The following is a 22,930-nucleotide window of genomic DNA, read 5'->3' as shown; positions in this document are numbered from 1 at the left end:
TAAAGATCATCTTGTTCCAAAAGCTCCTGGAACACCTCCAGGGATGGGGTATCCACAGCTTCTCTGGGCAACCTTTTCCTCACCACTTTCACAGTAAAGAATTTCCCCTCAATAACACAAGGACCTCTCCCCTCTGAGATCCGAGTCATAAGGGACATCTTGCCAGCATGCAGAACTCCTCGGCAGGAGAGTGGTGGGGCCACACGTGAGGCAGGGAACGGCCACGATCGAACCCCCACCACACAGGGCCACGGCCTCGCTCGGCGTCCTGCGGGAGACGCGGGCAGGTACGAGACTCTGCCTGGCCGCGATGAAGCCTCTCTCGGCACCGAGCAGTCCCGTGCGTGTCCCGGGACAGGAGAGGGGCGCGAAAAGCCGCCGCTACGCACCCGGCCCCGCACAGCGCCCTTCCGGCCCTCTCAGGGCGGACCACAATTCCCAGAACGCCGCGCGCGTGGTGACGCCAGACGGCGGCGGGACTTGGCCAATGGGCGGGCGCGCAGGCACCGGGCGGGGCGGAGCGGCCGGTGGCAGCGGCGGAGCGGCGGCGGGAAGGGCGGGCTTGGGGTTCCACAGCAGCGGCGGGGACGATGCCGGTGCATTCCCGGGAGAAGAAGGAGAATAATCACGATGAGATGGAGGTGGACTACGGAGAGAACGAGGGCAGCAGCTCTGAGGAGGAGGAGACCGAGAGCTCGTCCGTCTCCGAGGAGGGGGACAGCTCAGGTAGCGCAGCCGCCCGCAAGGCAGCGCCGCTGAGAAGGCGCCGCGGCGGCTCCTCAGCGCTCGGTGCCGCCCCGGGGACACACCGGTTCCGCCCGGCTCTGCTGCTGTCGGTGTGCCCCCTCCTTCCCCTCCCCCCGTGACCCCGCCCCGGCCCAGCCTCTGCTTCAGCGGCTCTTCTCCGGGCGGCCGGCCAGGGCGCAGGAGCGGGGCGGGGCGCACGGGCAGCGGGCCCCGCTGCGCCCCGAGCCCCGGCTCCGGAGCGGGCGGGTACGCGGCCATGGCGGCCTGGGCCGCGCTCCTCCGCTCGCTGGAGGAGCGTGGGTTGTGCCCTGTTGGCCTTGAGTGCGTCCTCGCTGAGGTCTCCACTTAAGGGCTTATATACATACGTGTGCATGCATGAACACGTGTGTAAGTACGTATTTCCATGCAAGCTCACGAAGTTCAACTAGGTGTTTTAAGAACTGTCTTTGGGGGGGATATTGGAAGCCTGTTAATACCACTGCCCTCTTTTGCAGAGCACTTCAGCCTCTGCTCAGTTGAGCTTCCCTTCTTATTTCCATACTTTCCATCTGGACTGTAGATTTTGAATTACGTTAGTAGCTGAAATCTAGCTTTAAATGGATCACTTTTTCTATGTTTCATTTACACTTGTTATTAAGAAGGTTATTATTAGCTGTTCTAAGTTTCCTTCTAATTACTACTTTCTGTGTTTGATCTTAAAACATGTTTCCAGGTGATAACTGGTAGGATTAGTGATGACATACAAGACAGTGGATGGAAAAGAAGTTGGACAGGGTTAGTGAATTGAGAAAAGTCCTGATGTCGATGTGGACTTGGGCCAGTCCTAGTCCTGACATGTGGTTCTGGCAGCTTAAGTGATTTAGTGCTGAGGCCCCTATATCATCAGATTAAAACCATAGAATATGCTGAGTTGGAAGGGACCCAGAAAGATCATTAAGACCAACTCCTGACTCTGCACAGAACACCCCAAGAATCACACTGTGTGCCTGAGAGTCTGGGATTAGGAAGAAGTAAGTGTGTTTTAAGTGGATGTAGTCTGTTCATTTTTCTTTAGAACAACACCAGAAGCTCTCCAGATAATTTTTGTTGCATTCCACAGAGACTTGCTCTTAAGGGAGTACTTAAAGTTTGATGATGACAAAAAATTACATGGTTGTCTCAGTGTCTTGACTAATATCAACATACTCCTTGTAAGCTTTTTATTCCTACAGACTTAAAATGATTAGCACCCCAAGAAATAAGTCTCAATTGAAATTAGTAATTAATTTTTTGTCAAATTTGTAATTTGCTTTACTTGCACAAAAGGTGCTGTTAGAGGAAGCATGACCGTCCTTGAGAGCTGTCACTCTTTCTATATTGTTAGTTTTGATGTTATGTATTTAGTACAGGTGTTTTATTGACTTGAATATGGAATAGTTGATACGGGATGAATTTAAAAAGCCACAAGTTATGCTTGCTATCCCAGAGGAGAATTTGGCCATTTTTTAAGCACTTTATATAGGCCACATCTTATTAAAAAAAGCTGTTACATTTTAAGTGCTGTGTGGATTTTTTTATCTTTAAACCGTGTTGCCCTAATTGCTGTGTTAGACTGCTTGAGTATAGTAGGAGAAAACAACTGGGATTTTGAAAGTGTTTTTAAATGCCCTAAATACTTTTTGCAGTATGAAACTGTATGGTAAATCTGAAGTTTTGAGACAGGTCAGGCCTATTAGCAACTGTTTTAATATGGAATGAGCAATCCTCCATCTCCTGTGATGTAAATTTTCAATTGGAAAGCCATGAGATTTGATTTTACAACATTTTATGTTTTCAGTAATTCATATTCCATAGTTTGTGTGTTGTTTAAGACCATGAGGAAGAAATTCCATAAATGGGGAATTAAATATATTTCAGGACTCTGAAAATCTTCACCATTTTATGAATCTTATTGAAGGAAGAATACAGATGATAACATTGAAAAGCAACTTGGCATGTGAATTACCATTTAGTATGAATGATAAGGGAGAATTGAAGACTTCTAGGCAGAAAGTCAAAGTATTTGTAGCTGAGAGGAGATTGGAGGTAGCTGTGGTTTTTTTTATCTACAAGGAAGTCAGCTATACCCTCAGATACCAGTGAATATCAATTTCCTTGCAACACAAGTTAAAAATTTAAGATGCAGTCCCTTTCCCCTCCAACAGTGGGTGTGCTCTGATCCTCATCCAGGATTACAGTTCTAGTTTTCTTTGCTTTTTACTCTCTAAACATACACAAACAATAACATCCGTGTTAATTTAAGAAGAGCTTTTGAGTGAACTTACTAAAACATACTTAGAATTAAAAACATAGAAGAACACATTTGAAACATATTTGAGAATAAAGGGGAAAAACTGTTGGTATGCCAGTGCTTGTTCCTGTTTAGTTTCACTGGGAAGTGCCTTCACATTTTAAAGAGGCTTCATTTTTGTAGCACAGAAATGCTTTGGGCAACTCTGGATAATACGATTGCCACATTCTTTAAATCTGCCCAAATTATAAATCACTACATTGATTTTGTTGTGGATATTGTGTCAAACAGTCACATAAAACTTTGTTCTTTCATGTGATTTTCAGCCTTATTCTGGGATTACGGTTTTGCCTTACTTTTGAGAACAATATTTTAATATAAATAGTATCTCTTAATGGCCTGATTGTTCTTCTCCCACTCTCCCCATTCATTGCATTTTTTTAAGCTCTGTCTCAAATTTTCTTGCTCTGCTTTCAAATACTTCAGGTTATATTGTGTTTTAAAACTTCCTTTTTGACTGTAATAACAGTACTAGGTCTTTAATTGGGACTCATAGTTTGCCATTGTAATACTTATTGGTATTGCTGTGCTGACTGCTGGTTTTCCTGTCCAGGCAGCGAAGGTTAGTATAGTTTTTTAGTCTTAAAAGCTTGTGATGATTTCAGGAAGAAGTTGAGTGCTGAGAGGTCTGAGTAGACAATCTGATTTAATCAGATCTTTCCAAGTAGCAAGTGGGCCTGAAGCTACTCCTTTCACCTCATCAGCTTTACAAATTGCCATACTGGTTTGCAAAACAATAAGAATAAAGAATGCTGCATTCTGTAGTTGGTGTAGGAGACAGCATAAAGCAGTTGAACATGTTCGTTGGAAAAATGAGGCAGAAACAAAAAGCTCAGAGTTGTTTATAGGCTAAAAAAATGATCCCTGCTGGGTTCAGGATCCTACTTTTCCTCTCTGTCAGGAGGTAGGATTTTTCTTGCCAAAGTGCTTACATAAGTAAGGGTTCCTTAGGACAGTGCCTTCTCTCAAGCATCTGGCTAGTTCAGTTACAGCTCCTGAGTGCATGGCCATCCCTTCTGCATGCCTGCTACTGGTTGATAGTGGTCAGCTGTAGTGTAACTGTAGAGGGCTAATTCTTGCAGATACTGCTGTTATAAAGCAGTTTCACTTATCTGACTTTGGAATATGCCTTAACAAAACCTTTTTTCTTTTTTTTTTTTTCTGGGAAGGCTGGGAAAGTCAAGAATTTTCTATCTTAGTTTCTCAGTTTTCTAGTCTAAGGAAGGCCAATGGAGGTAACAACGGACGTTTAGTAACATTGGATGTCTCAATGGCAGTGTCAAAGATTTGGCAAAAAATTTTGTGTTTATGTTGTTTTATCTTCCCTAGGTCCACGAAAAAGAATCAGGAATATAAATAAATCTGTGAAAAGAGTTTACACAAACTGCTCTTACTGCATAAAAGCATATAAAGTCAAGTGCAGTGTTCTAGACTTCTCAGGTTAAGAAATGTTTCATTGGAGTGATTTCAAATGCTCATTAAAATGAACTGCAGATATTTTTACATTAATATTTCAACTTCAAATAAGTCTTCAATTTGGACAGGTTGAAACTTGTTTCAAAATTATATGTTACTTTTCCTTTTAGGAATATGAATAAAACAAATCTTGAATTTTATCAGACAAATGTAACACTGGACTGTGCTTGCATTCCAGGGATTGCTTTTGTTTGTACTGACCCAAGATACACTTGAATTTTCAGTGGTGGCTTATAACTGCTCATGCTTAATGTTGTCTTTAATTTGGTGTGATATACATAGTTTAGTTTTTCTGTTTCATGCATTCTTATGTATTCTTTGTATTTCAGTCATGAAATTACCCTCTTGAGGTCTTACAGTGCTGTTATTTCCTGTTTTGAGGAAGAAGAATTGCTGTTTATTGCATTCATTCTGGAATTAGGTCTAGGTTTCTTTCTTTGTAGTTTATATGCCAAGTGATTTCTCATATTATGCTTTATGACAATAATATAAGAGGAAAACTGTTCATGGCTATAATTCAGGCACCCTGCCCCTTCATTCACTAGAAACAAAATATCCAGTTTATTTGGTTTATATTACATAATTTTTTTTAATTATTCTTAGAAATGGATGATGAAGACTGTGAAAGAAGAAGAATGGAATGTTTAGATGAAATGTCCAATCTTGAAAAACAATTTACAGACCTTAAAGATCAGTAAGTATTTTAATGTTTTGAGTGCCTCGTTTGAGGATCCATTCCATGAAAATACTGTATGCATCTGGTGTTTCTTGTCTTTCTCCAAAAGTAGCATGTGGATGCTGCTTTTGGAGAAGAGTAAGGACTGGAAATTCTGAAATTACTTGCGGGCAGATGCTCTAGAATGCTTCTGTGTATTCATGTATTTTTTGTTTTACTGTAAGGATGGTTTGAAATGTTGTTCCTGTGAAGAGCTAGTCTGGGTCTGTTGCATGAAACTCCCTAGTAGAACGAAGGAATTGGGATTTTAGGGAAATTTGAGATTTTGTTTAATTACTTATTCATTCTGTATAATTCTCATACTTTTATATATGTGGGACAGACTGAAGTACATTGTCTTTGCTAAGTAAGGAATTAGATTGTTTTTTTTTTTTTTTTACTGCAGCAGTTTATATAGTTGGTACCAATGAAAGTTTCTTTTGATTGCTGCAAACCAGGTACCAGTACATGAGAAAATTAAAATACTGTTATCTCTGTCTGCCATAATACCTACATAAGTAGCTAGTAAAAACCTACTTAAAAGAAGAGATAAGCTTAATAGCCACAGTTATTCAAAAGTGATTGTCATTTGTATTACAGCCTGTCATTTGTATCATAGAATCATTAAAGTTGGAAAAGACCTAAAATCATGAAGTCTAACCATTTACCTATGTCTCTAAGCACCACATCTGTGCATATTTTTTCACACTTTTAAGAATTCCACCGTTTTCTTTGGCAGCCTGTTCCAATGCTTAAACAGAATAAATTTTTTCTAATATCCTATCTAAGCCTCCCCTGGTGCAACCATTTTCTCTAGTCCTGCCTCTTGTTACCGGGTAGCACAGGCTAACCTCATCTCGCTACAAGCTTCTTTCAGGTAGTTGTAGAGAGCAGTAAGATCTCCTTGAGCCTCCTTTTCCCCAAGCTGAATAACCCCAGCTCCCTCAGCAGCTGCTCACAGGTCTTACGCTCCAGACCCTTCACCAGCTTCATTGTCCTTCTTTGGACAAACTCCAGCAGTGTATGTGAAGTTAATTAACTTTAAGTTAGATGCATCTGTTCAAGTTTAAAATTGGCAGCATTTTGGCAACTAACTTAATAAGGTACTTGTTAAGTGATACTTCGAGAAGACCTGGTCTGTTCTTTGGCCATATGCTTTAACTGAAAACTTAGCCAGTTGTTATGTTTCAGATGCATATTTATCTTGTGAGATAGTTATTTCTGCTACAGAACTGAGACATGTAACTTGTATAACGGGACACTGTGAGGTCTGGAAATAATAGGGTCTGGAAAGAATTGCCCAACAAGAAATTGCTTGCTGCAGTGTCTAGAGAAGACTGTCCTGCTGTTCTTTAGGCTGAGCATGGAAAAATCTGAGAAATGCGGCCAGCTGATGAGTACTGGAGCCAGTCAGTACTGATTGGTTTGGCATTTGGAAAACCGTCAGCTTTTGAGCTCAGTGTTACTCTCCCATCTGTTCAACAGCTTGGATGACTGAAAACAATTTGTGGAAACAGATTTTTAAGAAGTGAATATGGAAGAGGGTGGTCCTGAGAGGAAGGAAGCAAGTACTTTTGGGGGTTAAGGCTTATAAATGGTGTTTGAGAAATGGTAAGGCTGTGGTATATGGAGGAAGGCATTGCAGGGACACATTGGTTGGTTGAGAGATAGAGGTATTTGTGTGGGCTGGAAGAGCAGTGGTGGTGGGAGTACCAGAAATGGAGCATTAGAATGATGGAAGAGGGATTGTAGGGAGAAGCAGCTGTGATTAGGGAAATGATGACATTGGGAAAGTAGAAAAAGATGCATAAACAAAGGGATTTTTGTCACAACTAAGAGCAGAGATGGTGTAATGATTGGGTCTGCCTACTCATCCATTTCAGGGAAACTGAAATCGGATGTTATGAAATAAGTAGCATTTACAGTGCTTCGATAGCATTTGTTCATTTTAGAAAAATCATTGTTTAAAAGTACTGGATAAATAGTTGTAGTCCATCAACTATTTCATAGTACCAAGTGCTGACAGCACCCAGTCCATAACTGCTTGCTCTTATGTAGCTGGTACTTGGTGCTGTGTAATCAAATGTTAGTGACTGACCCAGTCAGGTGCACTGTGCACCCAGGCTTATGGTCTGGCTAAATTATTCTGCTGTAGCCCTGTGCTGACCACCATGTGCGGAGCATACTCATCAAGGTTTAAGCCCAGCAAACTGGGGTTTGATCAGCTGCAGGCTGTGTTAGCTGACTGCAGGACAAATTCTGGTGACAAGGTGAACAGGCAGTTATTTCTCAGAGGTCTTGCTATATCAGTATACATGAACTTTATTTTGTCTAATTAATTACTTAACCTGTGTGCTTTAAATAAGTAAAAAGCAGCATCCTTGTCCCAGGGACATCTGTTATGTCTGTGTAAACAAGTAGCACCTGATGTGTTTGTAACACTTAAGAGAGTTTGTACATGTTTGCTTTTATTTTACACCCTTTGATTGTGGGGTGCAAAGTGAAAAATGAGAACAGGAGATGTTGGATATATTGATGATTCTAGCATGGAACACGGACAGTTACAAGTAAGGGGAGCTTTATTGAGATCGAAATATTTGTAATTGGCTGAATTTCAGATAAAATAAAAATATTTTAATTATACTTTCTTTTCACAGGAATGTAATATGTCAGAAACTATCTCATTATATTTATAATAGTTTTTAACATGTAGATTTTCACAGGAGATAAATGGAGGGTTGCTTTATTAAACACCTGCATCTCTTTTTCCTTGGTTTATGGTAGTGTGGGAGCAGATATGTGAACACAAATGTGAATGATAATTTCTGGTGACAAGCTGTCTATCTTTCTCAGTCATGACATAACCCAGTTTGTTCTTATGCACTGTATTACCTTTTCATCTCCTCTTCCATGTTGATTCTGTCTTGTTACTGAGATATGTGCAATTTTGTTTTCTTAGAAATTGAGATACATTTAATTATACCCTTTCTGCACTTCTGATTGTTTGCATTTGCTTTTCAGAAAGGCTTGGTAGACATGGATACTGTTGTTCAAAAAGAAAATATGTATTTTAAAATTCAAATGCTAGCAAATTCTCATTTTGCTTCAGTGTTCCATAACATTAACAAAGGGATGGCAAATAGTTACTTAAAAATATTTCTTCTAACTTGTGTTTTGTTTTATATAAAATATATATTTTTATTTCTATTACTTTAAGACTTTACAAAGAAAGATTAAGCCAAGTGGATGCAAAGCTACAAGAGGTTATAGCTGGAAAAGCACCTGAATATTTAGAACCATTGGCAGCTTTACAAGAAAATATGCAAATCCGAACCAAGGTCGCAGGTAGGCATGTAAAATGACTATTGCTGTTTCAAAGTATAAACTTGCTATGCATTTTAAGGTCATTCTTCTGTTTTCTTTAGAATTGTTGGAGTGTGTTTTATTAGTTATTAGTTTTATTAGTTAATTTATTTAAAGTTAGAAATATTGTAGCATAATTTTAAATATGAAGTAGTTTTTAAGTAAAAATGAATATATTGCTCACCTCTGTGCATAAGTTGCCTGATAACATCCCAGTAAAATACAGGCTTTTTTTAACGTTTCATTTAATAGCTGCCTATCTTTGTGTAGTAAGAACAGAATTACTGAGTAAAAACTAATAGTTTTTTAAGTCAGAAGGTTTGAGATCAAGTCTACACAATGGTCACTTTTGAAGAGATATGTAGGTGCTATGTCATGAAATGTTTGCTATCTAATATGATGATATTTTTTCCTGCTCTTCTAGTTTGTGTCTCTTCGCTGCTCCTATTCTTCTGTTCTGTCTAGGGAAGGAGGAAATACTCTTGTCCTTGGTGCTTTTCTCTAGGCTGAATTTTAGTTTTTATAACTGATGTTTAAAGAGGTTCTTGTGCTCATAGAAGAAGGCAAGAACATTTATCTTCTTGTACGTAACCATATATTCATATGAAATGCTAATATTATAGGAATACAGAGAGCCAGAAGACAGACACCTGTGATCTCTGTAGGCAGAGAAGCTATACCAATGTCTTTTCTAAGAAATTTAGCAGAAACATGGTGCAGGCTAAATGAAAAATGGCAAGCCACCTTATATTTTTATAACACTAATGCTGTTTCAGTACTACCCAGCATGTCTTCATTGGTACTTCTGACTTTGAGAATTTGAAATCTTTTGATCCATTGCATTTCTCTCCCTCCAGGTCTTATCTGTAATGCTTTTTCTCAGCTGCTGACCCAGCATTACTGGGTTTTAATTTCTTAGCCCAAATTTACATGACTAGTCTTAAGCAGCCCACTTAGGCTTTGCAGGAGGATTTCAGTTGAACTTGCAAAAGGTTTGATATGAAAGCAACCTTAACCCAGGTCTTTAATTTTCAGTTTTAAATGTGGCTGTCCCTGTCATGTAGGTAGGTATGGGGTATGCAGCATATTCTCCTGATTGGTCTTCAGCACCATTGAAGAGCCATGTTTCAATGTAAAAAAAGCCCAGCTTAAAAGCAACAGTTTCCTTAAAGCTTAGAATAGAAAATAGGATTTTTTTTTTCATTTGTCCCCAAGTGAATGACCTTGATAAAATTATTCCAGAGAAAGCAAGAGACTGCAGAACTGGCTTATTTGCTCTCACTGTTTGAGAGCCTTGAGAGAATTGGGTAATAGCAGGACTTGAGTTCCAGCTAGTAACCCATAAGGACCCGTGATTACCTGAGAAAGAGGAGGAAGTGGTCATAAAACCCCCAAACTAAACTGTATTTAGCTAAACTTAGGATATAATTACATCTGTGTTAGAAAAGAAACTTGTGTTCCTCAGCTCTCTAAGGTGCTATTCACACAAAATAGCAAGTCAGAAAAACAACTGTTTCTTCCAGGACAGTTCATATCTATATTCTTCAATTTTGGGCAAAAAAACAGTGACGTAATTATGCCAGTCAGCCGTAAATATTAAGAAAATTAAAGCCAGAATTAACATAGCAATGTAAGAAAAGAACATTTTGAATTCTAGAATGGCTTCACTGTGGAAAGGTGATTGACACAATACTTAGTGGTTTGTTTTTCAGAGAGATAGCTGTTAGTAGTTCTGTTCCTCTAGTAGTGTTCATTTATAATAATTTGAATTATAAGGGAGGTGATTTTGAAAGTTCTCTAGTTGCAAGACACCACCACTGTGTTTGCAAATGTAACTCCTCAAGTTTCTAATCTGAAACAATTATAAGTGTTTTCTGTTTAATACATTACATTTTAAATCAAGTTCTATAGATGTTTGCCAGATATTACATTTCAGGTACCTCTCAGGTTTTTTCAGCTGCTTTGTGGACACATTTCCAGAAATGTCTAAAAATGCTCCTAATCCTTAGAAGGGGTACCCTTAATCACAAGGTGGCTGTTTTTAAGAGTGGAACAGTAGTAATTATTGTAATTTAATAAGATCATGCATTATAAAATAAGACTTATTCCAAATACTAATTTGTAAAACCTTTTTCTTTCAACCAGTTTTCTAGCTGTTTTGAAACCCCAAAATCTTATTTTAAACTCTTAATTAGAAAATAGAAGAGGCCATTTGGTACTTAAGTTTGAAAACTGATAATATTCAGGATAGTTTGATCAGAAATATTAAACAAATATGTTTTCTAAAGTTAGTGTGACCACTGGTAATTTATTGACTGACAGGAGAAGGTGTTAAAATAGCATTTTATTTTTTTCAAATCTTCAGAAATAAGGATTTACTTATTTTTATTCTTTTAAGCAGCCAGCCACTCTAAGCACCTAATGTAATATATCTGTATTTTCCACTGTGTTCATGTGTTGTGACTTGCAGGCAGTCTTAAAATGGAATTCTGAAGTCAGATATTTGCTCAAGAAAGTAATATTGCTGTAATTTGTCTGATTACAGGTATCTATAGAGAGCTGTGTCTGGAATCTGTGAAGAACAAATATGAATGTGAAATTCAAGCCTCTCGACAGCACTGTGAGGTTGTGCCAGCCGTTTCACATTGATAGCTAATCTCATCTAACTTTACTGTCTGTCATGCTTTTCAGGTTCAGTGCATGTTTTTATTATTGCTGTTATTTGCTATTTGAATGCAGCTGCTGTGTGATATTTAAGCCCATGCAAGAGGTTATTCGAAACATCTAAGAATCAGAATCATAGAATGTGCTGAGTTGGAAGGCACCTATCAAGATCATCTAGTCCAATTCCTGGCCCTGTGCAGGACATTGAAGAATCAAACCATGTGTTTACGAGTGTTGTCCAAACACTTCTTGAACTCAGACAAGCTGGGACCACTTTTCTGGGGAGCCTGTTCTAGTGCTCAACCACCCTCTGGGTGAAGAACCTTTTCCTTATTCTCAATCTAAATCTGCCCTGGCTCAGCTTCATGCCTTTTCCTCAAATCTTGTCCCTGGCCACAAGAGATTGGTACCTTCCCTTTGTGAGGATATTGAAGATCAAGATGAGGTCTCCCTTCAGTCTCCTCAGGCTGAACAGACTAAGTGACCTCAGGTACTCCTCATATGGCTTCCCCTCCAGAGCCTTCACCATTCTCCTGGCCCTCCTCTGGACACTCTCTATTAGCTTAATAGCTTTCTCATATTGTGGCACCCAGCCTGCCCCCAGTGCTCGAGGTGAGGCTGCCCCAGCTCAGAGCAGAGCAGGACAATCCCCTCCCTTGCCTGGCTGGCCATGCTGTGCCTGATGCACCCCAGGACAGGGTTGGGCCTCCTGGCTGCCAGGGCACTGCTGGCTCATATTCTGCTTCCTGTCAACCAGGACCCCCAGGCCCCTTTCTGTGGTGCTGCTCTCCAGCCTCATTCCCCAGTCTGTCTATACATCCAGGATTACCCTGTCCCAGATGCAGAATCCAGCACTTGTTCTAAGTACATTTGGTTGGCAATTGCCCAGCCTTCTAATTTGTCAGAGTGTCTCTGCAGGGCCTCTCTGCCCTTGAGGGAGTCAGCAGCCCCTCCCAATTTAGTGTTGTTGGCAAACTTACTTACTATTCCTTCGAGTCCTGTGTCAGAGTTCAGAGTTGTTAATGAAGATGTAGAAGAGCTTTTTATTAGTCTTTGCATATATATATGTCACTAAGGCTTCTTATTTTTCATTATCAAGTTCTTAGTAATAGATTCCCACATGATTTTTTTACCTTTTTTATGAAAAGGTTACCAAGAAAGTAAGTAAAATATCTGATGTAATTTTAGCAAAAATGCCTTACATTTTAGTAACAAAACCAAAGTCTTTTTGAGATGCATTAGACAGCTACTGATATAGTTGTCATTTCAAAAGCAGTTCCAAGAAAAATATATTTCTCTCCTTGAACATAAAGGTTCTGGTTTGTGTACCTAAATACTGGATACTACTGTAGTTCAAACACTCAAGTACAAGACAAGTATGTCAAATACAAAGACAAGTATGTCCAATGCTGTACGTAGCTGCTTAGATCCTGAGCTTTTCATCATAGTACTCCTCAACCCCCTTACACTTGCTTAATGGTGTTTTCTTCTGAGTGATTCACTATATTCCAGACTTCCTCGTTCCTAGTATACCAATAAAGCAAGAATATGCATGTGTACTTTTGAAAAGTTTTCCATTTTCTTGATGCCTTGGGAAAGAATTAGGTATTAGGAAGGATGACTCTCTACTGGCTGTCTTTGCTCCTGTGAATACTCCTGAGGCTGGACAGAATCCTGTTAGACTTGCAAAGTCTCTTATCCATGATTGAATGATTTGCTTTGGCTGTGTATTATTCCTCTTTGAGGTGGCCTTTGTCTCTTGTTTTGCTGTTATGTGGAACATTCAGAATTCACCATCCAGTACAAGTCTCTTGGGGGGAAAAGCTCTATTAAATCAGAAATGCTGCTTGTAGAATTACTGTTGCTCTAGAATATAACTATTCAATAAGAATGCCTCTGATGCCTGTAATAGCTTTTCACACCTTATTTGTTACCAGCTATGTGAAGCAGAACACATATCTAAACACAAACATTATTTAATTTTAAAATGCAATTTTAGAATGGTTTCTGAACATACAACACTCAATTGTCGCTTCAGATATATGTAAAGAGGCTTCTGCCTTTTAAATTCACCTGGGAAATGTATTTTATAATGGTGGGTTGAAAAATATGTGAAAGGAGGTCTTTAGAATTTGAATACTTTGTAACCTCAGGGAAGTGTAAGTGTGACAGTCATTTAGTGGAATAGGGTTCTTTGTCCATTCCTGGACTGATTTGCTTCACTCCAGCAAACTAGGTTGAACACTAGTAAAGGGAAGTTTCTGTTGCTATGCTGTGGGCAAGAGCAGTTGAGGTGCAGACATCTGCTCATTTGGCTGTAGGGAACTGCAGCTTCTGATAGAGACATGGTAGCAGATAGCTGGATGCATTGACTTGAGCTGCTTATGCTGTTTTTTCAGGAAGTCCAAGTTCTCTGTTTTCCAGAATTGTTGAAGACATTGCTCACTGAAGGCGAATGTTAAAATCAAACAATCAGCTGTATTTTCTGTTCATAGTTTTGGAAATGTGCAAGCTTATGAAAGAGCAGTAATTTCCTTAAGGCTTGGATCTCAGCTTAATTCCAGGTTACTCTTTTAAAGAATTTAGTGGGTTTTCAAGCTAAAGTGTAACTGATCTGTAAGAAACTATGTAATTTAGTGTAGGAGGTAGCCTTATAAAAAGCTTTCAATGAAAACATTAGCTTTTGTGATTTGTAATGAAAGGTGGCTTAGAGGTTACCACTTCACAGTTTGTGAATAAATCTTTCCTATCCACAAAAATACTGTGTGTCAAAACACAGAGTTATTCTGAAGGGATAACTGCATGCTTTTAATTACACTTAGTACCAGTAGTTGATAAATACGCAATTATATTTTCATTTGTGCTAAGCAAGTGTGCCATCTTTAAGGAGCTAGGATCTCATGCTAAGAATGTGGTAGAGGGAGATATATGCTTGGTGGCTTCTGAAAAAGCTATTCCTATGTTCTTCCTTCCACTGATGCCTTAAATTGTCAATATTTAGATTATTGAGCTCACGAATGTAAAAATCTGTAACCTTGCTTTTATAGAGTGAGAAACTTCTCTTGTATGATACTGTACAAAGTGAACTAGAAGAGAAGATTAGAAGACTTGAAGAGGACAGACATAGCATTGACATTACCTCAGGTGGATGGAAATTCAGTTTGCTTTTTTATTATTTGTTTTTAATCTTCTGCTGGGTACTGATTAGTTGACTATACACATAGTATGTCTGGTGAGTTTTAGATTATCTGGTGGAATGCCATTCAGCTGTAGACTTTGGGTAGGGGATGGAATTTAAACTTCAGCTTTGGTTTAATAGTTGTCAGCATCACTTGTGTGTTTTCAGTGTTAATCTATGTCTACATAATCTTGTAATTATTTAAATCTTGAGTAAATGCCATTATTCTGTTCAGAAACAGCATCTTACCTGAAAATGTTATTTTTTTATTTTGGGCAATGCTTTCTGCTATAAAAAGAGCTAAACATGTAAATGTTTTTGATTCACAACATGTTCTTATTATACTTTTTCAGAATTATGGAATGATGAGCTCCAGTCCAGGAAGAAAAGGAAGGATCCATTTAGCCCAGATAAGAAGAAACCTGTTGTTGTATCAGATATCCTTTTAATGAAATCATTGTTCTTTTTAGTACTGTTTGCAGTTTTATACCTAATTTTATTATGTGTCATTAATACCAAGTTGAAATGATAATGTGTTATCAAAACTGATTTTTACATGGCAGACATTGTTCTAATTCAGATTACAGAAGCCATGTTGACACATCCATCCCATCATGAAAATTGAAATTAAGATTCTCTTACCCAGCTACTAGTTTAATGTAGAAAATGTTTCAAAAAGTTCATTTTTCTAACTCTTAAAGAAAAAGATTTACAAGGCAAAAGCAGAATCAAGTTAGGCCACTCCACCAACTGACCATATAAATAGCATTGGATTTTGTGAACTGTGAGTTACCTTGCCATTTTAGTGTATGTTCCAAACCAAAAATACTAATGTAGTATTCTTTATAAAATCTCAGCAATTTCAGGTTGTTTATAAAGCTAAATTTTTTTTAATTTTTAAGGTAAATTAATTTGTTCTTTTTGATTGTAGTTTAGAAATAGTTGTGAATGTGTCAGATATATGCAATGCAAATACTAGAAATTTTACCCAGCTTTTAATTTTTAATTTTTTGCTATTTAGAGAAAAACAAATTTGAAAGTAGTTAAAGATTTTTAAAATTTCAAATGGAATTTTAAGTTTAAGCTTGCTCTCCATTTTAGGAGTTGTTTTTTTTTAACATCCATAGCACCTTTTGCTAAACTTATTTTTCAGAGATGAAATGGTGAAATTATGTTCTGAAGTTCATGTATTGTTCTAATACACATTTTTTACTTTGCAGTTGATAGTTTAAGGAAGGGGGCTGTGCCTTTCTGCTTCATGTTTTTTAGATATTTGATATGCAGATATGTCATGCTGACCCATGCTTTTCTCTTGAAGATACATGATGTGGAATACTGTAAAAATAATTATTTTACTTCAGCTGATACTAGTATAGGTGCTTTTTTGCAGTGGTACATTGAAATTGCAAAGAATTTTAATTGTAATTTGAATTACTGCAAATAGAATAATTTTTGATCTTTTAGGAATGGAATGGTTGTATCTCAGCTGTTTATCCTATCCTTATGTTAAACTCCAGTACCCTGAGTATCTACATACTATTACTACCTCTTTTAATAATTCTTAAAGTGTACTTCTATGTTGCATATTTCAAAGATGGATGTGTTTGCACCAAGCTTTTACTTCGTGCTGGTATACTTTTTGTGGAAGATCTGCAGAACAGAACTATTAATATCTTTCTAAGAACATTAGAATATTTTCATTATTTCTGTTTAAAAGAGTTTTCCCTAACATTTCCACGCCCTTATATAGTTTATATGTTGCAAGACCTTGATATACTTGAAGACTGGACAACAATAAGGAAGGTAAGATGAAAGGATGAATGCCAGTGACTGTGGATTTAATTGGGTTAATGTCTAGTCCTTTTGCTACTTAAAAATATGTAACTGGATTTCTTATATGATCAAAACACTAAATAGATTTTTATTTTTTCAGTAGTCAGTTAATCCTTTCACTTCAAGCTGTGTTACTGCTATTTTTTCTGATTCTAAATTCTTCCCAAATCATAGAAAGGAATCCATTAAAGGGGTGCAAGAGGATGTCTTTAAAATGGGGAGGCCATAATTTTCCATGTAAAAGTGAGCCTAAAGCCTGTGTTAAGGGGATCTGCTTTCTCATAGTTTAGGCTAATTGGGTAGAAACTATGATAGGATAGTCTGAGAGGATTTTGCTTTATGTGAAGGTTTTTTAAAATCTCATATGGCATGTTTTCATATAGTAGGGTTTTTATTTTAAGAAGTTTTCTGTGCTTTGACCTTTCCTTATACTTTCTTTACATAAAAATGGGGAGCTTTGTTTTTCTCAGATTACATGTGAATCCTGGTTTATAGGAAGAGAAATTTGTTTAGTCAATTGATATATTTGAAAAAATAAATTTTAATTGTGTAATGCCTTTTTTAGATTGTAAGACTGTTGAAGGATCTTGGTGTAATGAAATGCTATCCTTGCCTTGCATCTGCAGTCAGAAAGCTTCCCCTAGTATCCTAGTGCATCCCATTTTATGGAATAGCAATCCACTTAGGTGAATTCATAATCTTGGTGGGGAGTTTGCTCTGAGTCAGTTTCTAGCCTGTTTTTTTCCCTGTACCTCTTTCCTGAACAAGAAGTAAAATATGACCTTTATATGAGAACTTGTCTGACTTTTCTCTTTCTATTGCATCAGAGGAATAGACACAAAATATCTTTCCCTAGAGTTCTTTTTCTGTAGTTTTTCATAGTTTTAAACAATAGCAACAAACCCAGGACCTACTAGGGTTTTGCCTTTTCTGGAAATAATTTTAAAAATCCCAAAAAAGCAAACAAATGAACCCCCAAAAACTCTTCAATGCTTATTTTTCCCCCATGGTTATGTGTGTCTGGAGTTTACATGAAGTAATATTTGTGAGCTTATAACATATAAATTAAAAGACTAGGTTGTTCATATAGCATTTTGTTTTTCAGAATGAGTTAGTGTAATTTTCTGTTTTCTTGACAGAATTACATAAGAGCAATTTTGAGGATTTAATTTAAAAAAGGTTGAGTTATTGAAATCAAAACTTAATAAAGGTGATTTTTTTCACCATCCAAATGCTTTTTTTATTTACCTACTGAGTCACCACTGAACACATTTTTATTTTAGAATTCTCATTGTATTTTTTGTGCATAAATGCAAGTATATACTTGCATATAAAAGCAAATGCCACTGCATGCTGCTCCACAACTAAAGCTGGCAGTTAAGACAGAATGACTCTGCCTGCTGACTAACTTTAATTTTCTTTTGTGTTTCAAGGCAATGGCTACGCTGGGACCACACAGGGTAAAGCCAGAACGTAAGTAAACATGGTCTAGTTCCACAAGACAGAACTTGCTGTGTCCAATGATGCAAACTGCATCCAGGCAAATTGTATTTAGTATAGTACTAGTATAGTGATGGAGGATGGGGTGAAGTAGCTGGAAGATGTGGCTTTTGTATTTCTCCTCTCTCAGGTGCTGATACCTGTAGCTTGATTGCTGTTGCTTCTGTTGACACAAATTCTAGAAAACTATATATAAAAAAAAAATCAGGCTTCTAACAGTGAATATAATAGCAATTTATATTAGCAAGCTATGCCAGTGTTTGCACAAGATTGAGCAGAAAGCTGAGAGCATCTGAACCTTTCAGGTGCATTTCAAAGTTTGCTCACATTGACTGCAGCTACAACCCTGAAAAAGCAGGAGTGTGGGAAAGGAGTGGTATTCACATTTGGCACTGAAGTGAGAAGCATGTTCTTGCTAAGTACAATCTCATATTTGGAGGTGATTAGGATAAGGGACAGTCAGCATGTAGGTGATAGCTTCTATTTGAAAATGAAAATATAACTTTTAATTATCTGACTGGAAATAAAAAGGTCTATTGCTTCCAATTTCTAATGTAATTATTAAGAGACTACTGTTGGAAAAAATGTGGATTCTGTTTAAATAACAATCTCATATTTGGAGGTGATTAGGATAAGGGACAGTAGGCATGTAGGTGATAGCTTCTATTTGAAAATGAAAATATAACTTTTAATTATCTGACTGGAAATAAAAAGGTATATTGCTTCCAATTTCCAATGTAATTATTAAGAGAATACTGTTGGAAAAAATGTGGATTCTGTTTAAATAACTTGATGAAAGTGTATTTAACCACTTAACTGATTTCTGTGAAGTTAATATTAAATCACTCTTACTTAATTTAGCACCTGTCAAATTAGAAAAGCATCTACATAGTGCTAGATCAGAAGAAGGAAGACTCTATTATGATGGCGAATGGTATGGACGAGGGCAGACGATATGCATTGATAAGAAAGATGAATGTCCTACAAGGTAATGATTATTTAGTCTATGCAGCTCTGTACATTCATGTTAAGCAATAACAAGGATGATGGCATTGAAGAGTAAGGCCTGTGTGGAAATACTGCCACCTCAGTGACATTTACCTAGTTCACATTGGAAAGCAGGTATTAAGATGGGTGCTGACTTAGGAAAGAGGCTAGTGAAGGTTGGAATTGACTGAAAGGTTGTCAAGTTAGAATCTCTCTTAACAATTTCAGCTGTTACTAGTTTCTGATAGCCTTGGAGTAATTTTTCTAGTATCTTGGGAGTTTGTTGCTTTGAGAATTTGATCTGTTGGCCCACCCAAAAATACTTAATTATGGAAAAACACTATATGCCATTGAAAATAAGCTTTGTTTTCTGTGAAAGATGAGAGGAACTTTTTAATGGTATTTTCTTCTTTTAAGAAAGGTTCTACCTTGGAACAGTCTAAATATTAGAGTGCAAATTTGGTTGAATGTTTAAGATCTATAAATGTGTTTTCTCTGTATGGATAATATTTGTACATTCTAAAACTCTGTATTTAAAATTAAATTTATATCTTACCTTTTACTGAATGGGGCAAATAAGTCTAAGCCCAATGTTGATCAAATATGCACATGTACTCTGGAAAATTTACTTTAATTTTGTATGTCAGTAGTTTACTGTGGAACTGGCTGGTTTTTTTCTTCCTTACGTATGGTGAAGAGGAACAAATTTTGGTGATTTTGGTGTTTCTTCAGGGCTGAAACAGGAAGGTATTTTAGTAAACTACAGATTGTGTCTGAAATTAAAAAAATTTAAAAAACTCTGGATTAATTTAGCAGAACACAGCACTTGTACTGGGCCAAGTAAAGGTCTTAGTATCCAGTGTCTAACAAAAGCTAAAAGCTGATGCTTAACAGGGTAGTCATGCAGCGGAGCTTCCCTGGGCTTTCAAGACCCACACAACTTAAAAGACTAGACGGAGTTGTCACATTCAGTATGCAATAGATTTGTTCTATTAACTGTTTTCATCTTTGGTTTTGTACTTTCTGTTTCCCCCATCAATGTACTTGAAATGATATTTTTTCTGTGGGTATGAGAAGGGAGTTTTGTTCACTATTTGTGTTAAAGGTTATCATAAGGAGCATAAAAGCAGGGCTCACTTAACAGTGAATCAGTAAGTCAGTTTTCAGTTTATTTCTTATAATCTTGGCATAATGAGCGAGAGTTTGATACATTTTGTGCTTTAACTTGTGGCTTCAGGTTGTTCAACCTTTTTTCAAGTACTTCATATTCAATGTAATTTCAAGGCTTTTCTTGTTTTTTTACTATGGGTAGTTTATTGTTGTGTTTTCTCTGTGTGACTATTGTTGTTATAAACAATTGAAGTATTTGTACCTGTTACGGTTTTCTTGTAAGAGAATAAAATAGATGGCTGAAACATTAGCTACCTTCACTAAAGACACATGCAGTTCCCAAGGAATTATGTAAAAACTATCCTTAGAGTGGTGCTAGTATCTTTTGGTCCTAGCACTTACATACAACTAATGCATATTTTCATATACCATGTGGAAATACAGCTGCAGTTTTGAGGTTATTTTTAGCTTATAAGCTTTCTAAATACTTCTTATTTTTCTTCCCCTGACCCTTCTTCCTTCATTTTCTGTAGTGCCATAATTACAACAATTAACCATGATGAAGTTTGGTTTAAAAGACCGGATGGAAGCAAGTCTAAGCTGTATATTTCTCAGCTACAGAAAGGAAAATATTCAATAAAGCATAACCACAACTGACCGTTGCTCACCGGATATGAAGCAAGTGGTATTGCCATGTGTGATGTGCCATGGGGTGAAAATTGTATTTAATAGTGTTTTGTATTCCTTATATATTTACAGCAGTATCTAATGTGTATTGGTCGTGCTGTATGTAAGCTTCATATGGACGACCTTCAGAAACCTGAGGAGGGTAAATCCTGTTAACAGACATTTTGCCTCTAAGTTGGGTCCAGTGCCTAAGATGTGAAGTATGCTCTTCAAGTATAACGCTTCAAAACTTAGCATATTTGTAATTTAAAAAGAAAAATTATTTTTCCATTGGTGACCAGTTGGTGTGAAAAAAGTGATAACCATAATTACCAGCTCACTTTATTTTCAGTGACTGTGTCATGCTTCTCTTGTGGATGTAAATTTAGCCTGCTCAGCTGTTGCTTTTGAATAGATTGTAACATGCACAAGCATCCTTTTATCCAAAGTGTACTGATTTATTAAAATTATTGTCCTCAACAGCTCTGCTAGTACCGACTGTGTTATGTTTTGTAAGGTTTACTATATTGCTTGTAATGAGACAAAGCCAATATTTTGAACTATGTTTTTGAAGAGCACTTTTCTAGTGTAGGACCCTATTCTATAGCAGACGAATCATTGGTGATGTTTTTTTCCTTGATTGCCAGCAAAATTTATGCATAAGGTGGACAGTGTTGCTCCAACCTGTGTTCTATGTTGCCCACAAAGAACAACTGGGGGGATGGTTACATAAATGCTGTTGCATGGCCTGCATGTTTGGTCCACAGTTGTATGAAATACAATTAATTTTAAGGAAAATATTTCCCCAGGAGTCATATATCTGTGAGAATTTACACTTGAGTTTTTCACCAAACACTATTTTCATAATTTTTGGACCCCATTTCATCTTAGTGTACACCGGGAGTATTTCATGCAGCTTAGGAAACTGAATGTCTTTTAAAGTCTTGCTCTTTTAGCCACAGAGAAAAGTCCTAAATCCTTGATGTTACTGTGATGTGCTTCGAGCAATTAGAATGGTAGATGGGATTGTTCAAGAGTTGTTAATGCGTTGGTTATATGCACTTTAATCTCCACTTATGATGATTCTTCTTGGAGAAAATAAAGCATCCATTTGCTTTAAATGATCATAGCAAATAAATATTTTTATTGTAGCATATAAATTAATCATCTCTTCTAGTGCAGGGTGGTAAGTACTTTACAAATGCCAAATCAGTTTCTGCTGAGTGATGCTTTTCTACAATCGTATGACATTATAAATCAAATGTACATAAAGTATCAATTGACATGTTGGCTTTTAACAATATGAACTGTATGTATACAGTTGTTTGATAAACTTTTTGTAATGAAATATTTGCATTTTTTAACTTAGTGTATAAATAAATGATCTGTGGTAGTGGATGTATTTTCTCTTGTTTCGCTCTTTGATTTTTTAGTCTTGTTGGAATTGTTGATCTACCAAATGGCAAAGGGAAATATTTTTAAATAATCAGAAGGCATAAAGCTTTTTAAAGAAACGTTTGACTTGCACCTTTTTCTTTTGATTTTTGGGAGTTTGTATGTATGCGTTTTTTAAGTTTGTACAAACTTTTAGAAAATATTTTATGGAAGCTTTATTTTATGACACTTATAAATCAAACATAAGCAGTGTTAAGAATCTCATAACTGTAGACATGCTTGGAATAATTTGTATTTGGGCCATGCTGGATACTCTAAACTGCTTTTGTGATTCACCCCTTTTATCTCTTCTGTATTTTGCATCTCTCTAGCTGCAATTTATTATTCCTACAGCTTCTTCTCTTTTACAAAGCAAAACTTTCCTACACAGAGCCTTGCATTTTTGGACTGACAATTTGTAAGTGTGGTTTCTTAAGTCAGAATAAACATAATTAATATCAACATGAGGGGTAATAATCATAGCAGTGTGCATTAGGGATCAGACAACTTACAAGTACAGGAGACTGAGCTGTGGCTTTCTATTTTGACATGTCACCATTTCTGCATATCTGATGAGAGAGCTGTAAGGTTGGTTTTTGTTTGTAACTGGTTAATTGTTTCATGCTTAGGTGAATCATATTTGATACATGTTTTGTATCTTTTTAATATTTGAACAGTTAATGTTTCACTTGATCCAACATAAGATGTAAGAGAGGTCTTCCTCTGATTTTAGTCCTTTAAAGTAGAGACATGGTTAGCCTCTTGCCCATCTGTTTTATTTTTTACACCCCTACATAAAAATTTTTCAAGCTTTGGTAGCCTTGTTTTAACCTACGAATTGGATTTAGATCTGTGAAGTGTTGAAAGGAATTCTGTAATATGTGAAAAAGTATGTGAAGAACAAGAGGCACTGAGTAACATTCTGTAC

General features: G+C 37.1%; 1 protein-coding gene across 1 annotated transcript; it reads left to right on the top strand.

Annotated features, from left to right (window-relative positions):
• Positions 1 to 486: 486 nt before the first annotated feature.
• Positions 487 to 21,966, top strand: BRMS1L (BRMS1 like transcriptional repressor). Its single transcript, XM_021542710.2, has 10 exons — positions 487 to 726; positions 5,156 to 5,246; positions 8,485 to 8,612; positions 11,176 to 11,255; positions 14,342 to 14,438; positions 14,826 to 14,909; positions 16,211 to 16,275; positions 17,739 to 17,778; positions 18,667 to 18,793; positions 20,436 to 21,966. The coding sequence occupies exons 1-10, from the start codon at positions 591 to 593 to the stop codon at positions 20,557 to 20,559; spliced, it is 972 nt and encodes a 323-aa protein (XP_021398385.1). The 5' UTR covers positions 487 to 590; the 3' UTR covers positions 20,560 to 21,966.
• Positions 21,967 to 22,930: the final 964 nt, after the last annotated feature.

The sequence above is a fragment of the Lonchura striata genome, chromosome 6 (genome assembly GCF_046129695.1).
Source record: "Lonchura striata isolate bLonStr1 chromosome 6, bLonStr1.mat, whole genome shotgun sequence".
NCBI classification, from domain to species: domain Eukaryota; kingdom Metazoa; phylum Chordata; class Aves; order Passeriformes; family Estrildidae; genus Lonchura; species Lonchura striata.
This window is presented reverse-complemented; position numbering and strand designations above follow the sequence as displayed.